The following is a 5,327-nucleotide window of genomic DNA, read 5'->3' on the forward strand; positions in this document are numbered from 1 at the left end:
TGTTGAGATACTCTGTAGGTGCAAGCAGACTGCACATGGAGACAACATGATCGATGGTCACATTTTGTTGTTGGCATATACGACATAATGGGGAGCTGCCGTTCTTTAATATGTTGGCCTGGTAGTTCTTTGTAGGTAGGCATTGATCTTGGGCTTCTATGATAAACCCCTCTGTTTCTGATTTCAAGCCAGAGGCCATTAGCCATTGATGGGTAAGGGCTTTGTCAATATCTGCATTATTTGCTCTCTTTGGGTATTTGCCATTGAGAGGTTTTCCATGCCATTTTTCAGTCATAATATCTAAGGCAGCAATTTTAGCACGGGTTTTCAAGCGCTTAACTTTTTCTGCAGGTGTTTCTAGTTCGTCTAATTCTTGAATTTGTTGCAATTGGAATTCACTTAGATATTCCTTTGCCTGTTTTATTATTATCATTATGATTATTATTATTATTTGTGGTGTATAAAGTATTACTTATTGAATTTGTTGTAGTGTTTATTATCTTGGAATTATATGTGTTTGCTGCTTGTGATTTATTGTTTCTATTTATATTGGGTTATATTGTTGGATTTATTGATGCATATTGTCTTTTTTCAGCATAACAAATTAACAATTTAAACTATTGTTTTAAATCATTAAATTTCATTATAGCAAATGTTTTTTATTTGTACTCATAAAAATGAGGAAGAGTTGCTTTTTATTCAGAAGTTTTCACTCAATACGAAATCTCTCAATCATATTCATAAAAATCTGTATACTGGAAGATTTACAGTAAATCCAGATACAGATACCCAAAGAAGTCTTTATACTAGAAGAGATTAGATCTTAGAAATATCTCTACTCACTTAATTTTAAACTTTTAAATGATATTCTGATCATCATCATCATCATCATCATTTAACGTCCGCTTTCCATGCTGGCATGTGTTGGACGATTTGACTGAGGACTGGCGAACCAGATGGCTGCACCAGGCTCCAATCTGATCTGGCAGAGTTTCAACAGCTGGATGCCCTTCCTAATGCCAACCACTCTGAGAGTGTAGTGGGTGTTTTCACATGCCACTACCACAAGGGCCAGTCAAGCAGTACTAGCAATGGCCATGCTCAAGTGGTGTTTTTTTACGTGCCACCTGCACAAGAGCCAGTCTAGCGGCACTGGCAATAACCTTGCTTGAATGTTTTTTCATGTGCCAGTAAGGCAACGCTAGTAACAAACACATTCAAATGGTGCTTTTTGCATGCTACCGGCATGGAAGCCAGACAGCTGCTCCAGCAGCGATCACGCTTGGATGGTGCTCTTAACGCTCCACTGGTATGGGTGCCAGTCATCGAATTTGCAAATTTGATTTGATTTTGATTTCACTTGCCTCAACAGGACTTTGCAAGCAGAGTTTAGTGTCCAATGAAGGAAAGGTATGCATAAGTGGGCTGGTTACACCCCTGGCATAAGCCACATGTTATGATCTCACTTGGCTTGCCGGGCCTTCTCATACACAGCATATTTCCAAAGGTCTCAGTCACTAGTCATTGCCTCGGTAAGGCCTAATGTTCGATTAAATGATAATCTGTATGTTGATTAATGCAGGGTGTGTGAAAAAAAATACTTCCTATTCATCAATCTTGATAACATTTCAGCAGCAAAAAAATCAGGGTCCACCAATTCAAGCCATGATCATAATTAAAAATCGAATGATAAAACATTAACTACATGAAGACACCATTATCACTTGCCTTACTTCATTAGCACCACATACATGCTTATGAAAAATGTGGGAGGTTTTTCTGCTGCAGCAAATTCCACAATATTTTAAGCTTCATAAAATATATACAAATCTAGAAACTGAGTTTTTATGACAAATATGAAATAGGAATTTTTACTATATGTATGATACATTTTGAACAATATGTCTAAGTTCAATTTTTCTTGGCTATTAAGGTCTCTTAATTAAATAAAAAGGGAAGTTGGTATGCTCGTGACATTTCTCAGGGCATTAAAAGAAATGGTCTCATCTGGCAAGTGAAACTGTACCAGTCTAGCAGAGTTTATGATTTGTTTTAAATGTTATAGTATACGCTGTATATAAAATAGAAGTGTGATTAATGTTTTGAAGAAGGTTGTGAGCTTTATACATTCTTGTGTTATATAAGAACATCATAGAAAATTTTGTGCAATGCAATGAGAGTAACAACTTCACAGATTCCATCAACTTTCTTTGAATTTAACTTTCAGAAAAAGGAACTAAATTCAGTGGCAATTTGATGAAACAGGTGTCAGGTTTACATAATCGCTGTTATTTACAGACAGAATTGTTACTACCATATAGTACTTACAACTAAATGGATTCTATCCCTGAAAACTTAATGATATAAAACACACACACACATGCATACACACACGTGCACACACACACGCATGCATGCATGCACGTACGCACACACATTTTTTTTTCTTGTTCTCCCTTGCTTTCATTATTTTGATACCAATTTTCAAATAGATCTACTGAAATGTAAATAAAGCATTATTTTAGCATCAGTGCACATGCTAGCACATGCACACACACACACATGTTAATACATACACACACACACGTGTGTATGCCATTAATGGAAACAAAAGGTACTATAACAAAAATTAGTGTTACCTTTTTGCATTCCAAACTTTTCAAACATCCTCATCAATGAATTATATTCCTCAATGGTAAGTAAAGCCAAAAGATCCTCCTATATAGTAAAAAGAAAGTGGGTTATATGCTACTTATGGACAATTTCTCTTTGCTATTTTGAAAGAAATTCAAGTCTGTGACTTGTTTTTGAGTTCTTGGTGAAATCGGTTCAGGTTTAAAAAGTCCACAATTGTAAACCTTAATTTTCCATCCCACCAAATTCTTAGACTCAGTTTAATGTAAAACTATTAAAAAAAGCAGAGAAGAAACAATCCAGTTTATTATTTCCCAAAGGCACCCTGAAATCATAGCAAGTACATCTAAAATTAGATAAGCAGCGTAATGATTAGCATTTATTTGACATACAGTCAGAGTTGTTTACTGTAATGTTACCAAATCATGTAACAGGCTCTGGCTTTTATTTTTGTTAATAGACTTAAACACAATAAGTTAGATAAAGCATCCTTGAAAATAGCCTTTGTAATCATCCTCTCGGAAATTGCAACAAGTGTATAACAAACAGGATCTATAAAAGATGTTCAGCATTATAATGCTCATAGATTGTTCATTATATATAGCAGATAAGTGTTTATCTTATCTTCATTGTTTATATAATAATTTTCCATGCACAATATTTAAATATTTAGACTACACACTGAATATATATTTATCAAGAGGATGCAGAATCATAAATTACAAGATTTGTGGTGGAACAGCTCATTAAAGCTCCATAAATCACCCCTCTTTTTTATCTTTTGCTGTTTCCATTTAGTTTTCTTTGAATTAGGAACATTTCATCCTATGATATTTGATTAAATTTTATCCTCATTTTGGATAAGATTGACTCGTTTGTTATAAATCTGATTTACTTTTTAGATATCTGATAGCATTTTTCCTTTTTGAACTTTTAGTTTTATAATTGGGTTTTCTGTTTCTAGAAAATAATGTTTTTGGTGGAGATTAATTGTTAGGTAAAATAAATCTGAATGAAAGATGTGGATAAAATATATGTAATTCCAAGATATAACTTGATGAAAAAGAAACTATGTTCAATTGAATCTGAGACACTTGTACCTACCTACTCGCCACAATTTTACTGAAGCTTTTAGCAAAAATTAATCTAAGTACCTTATGATACAATCCTTGGTATTTAAAGGAAACAATCAGAATTTCTAACTTTCTGAAGGACAGACATTCAAATAATTGCAGCCAATGACACAGTTTCTATCAAAGTGCTTATACCGAGAATACTGCAGGCACTGCTTCTTTATCGTTGGTGTCAAATATAACTGGGAGTTTGAATCAAGTATTTAGGGAGTAAAATGGTTTGAAATCTAAAATACTAATACTGCAGCAAGATGGGGGTACTAATAATATGTTTAATGTTTTATACTTCTACTCTAATTAGTGTACTTATTCTGAAACTTCATCTGTAGGAATATTAAATCAACCTCAGTAACCAGGATAAAAGAGTAAATAATAAAATATAATTTCCTTCCAGAATATAAGGTGACAAATTTAAGAGTTTAAATTTGAAATATTCAATGAGTGAAATAATAGATTCTCACTATTGCTTCTGTATTGATATCAATTTCAAATACTACCTAAGACTACATAAACTCTACAAAGTCAAAGTAGTAGATATTCTTTTCCTTTTTCTTCTAGGCACAAGGCCCGAAATTTTTGGGGAGGGGGCCAGTTGCTTAGGTCAACCCCAGTACACAACTGGTACTTAATTTATTGACCCCATAAAAGACGAAGACTGGTGTGTAAACAACAAACAGATGTATTAGTTTAACGCTTGGGAAGTGAGAAAGTCTTTTACATTTCGAGCCTATGCTCTTCCACAGAAAGGAACACAGAAATAAACAGGGAGAGAAAATAAAAAAGGTTTAGTGGCTAGCGATCTATCATGGCAAATGTCGGACAGAGGGGTCACATAGGAGAGCTAGGAAAAAGGGGACATGATAAAGTAGCAGTGATCCCAAAATGAAGGTGCACATGCATGTGGAAGGGGGCTGGTGACCTTGGTGTGCGTGTGTGCATGTGTAGGTGTGCAGATGATGGTGTGGGTGCTGGGAAGTGGTCAGTACTAGTGTGTGTGGGGTGGTGCTGTGTGGCATGGTGGTGTGGTGGTGTGGTGGTGTGTGGTGTGGTAGTGTGTGGTGTGGTGGTGTGTTGTGTGGTGTAGTGTGGTGGTGTGTGGTGTGGTGTGGTGGTGTAGTGTTGTGGTGTGGTGGTGTTATACCCATACATACACACATATATATATGTATATATACACACATACCTATATATATACATACATACACATTTATATATACATACACATACACACACACACACATATATATACATACATATTTTTCTTTTCTTTTGTTTCAGTCATTTGACTGCAGCCATGCTCGAGCACCACCTTTAATCGAGCAAGTCAAGCAATATTGGGAGGACAAACACAGATATACACACACACACACACACACATGTATGTATGTATGTATGTATGTATCATCATCATCGTTTAACGTCCGCTTTCCATGCTAGCATGGGTTGGACGATTTGACTGAGGACTGGTGAAACCGGATGGCAACACCAGGCTCCAGTCTGATTTGGCAGAGTTTCTACAGCTGGATGCCCTTCCTAACGCCAACCACTCAGAGAGTGTAG

The 5,327-nt window shown here is 35.6% G+C and overlaps 1 protein-coding gene across 1 annotated transcript in view; it reads right to left on the reverse strand.

The window, feature by feature from the left end:
* Positions 1-5,327, reverse strand: part of LOC106876155 (PHD finger protein 24) — a 60,550-nt gene that overhangs the window by 31,766 nt on the left and 23,457 nt on the right. The window contains exon 4 of the mRNA XM_014924581.2: positions 2,640-2,718. Coding sequence (XP_014780067.1) covers positions 2,640-2,718 — 79 coding nt within the window. The remainder of the gene's footprint in view (positions 1-2,639; positions 2,719-5,327) is intronic.

The sequence above is a fragment of the Octopus bimaculoides genome, chromosome 7, assembly GCF_001194135.2.
Source record: "Octopus bimaculoides isolate UCB-OBI-ISO-001 chromosome 7, ASM119413v2, whole genome shotgun sequence".
In the NCBI taxonomy this organism is placed as follows: domain Eukaryota; kingdom Metazoa; phylum Mollusca; class Cephalopoda; order Octopoda; family Octopodidae; genus Octopus; species Octopus bimaculoides.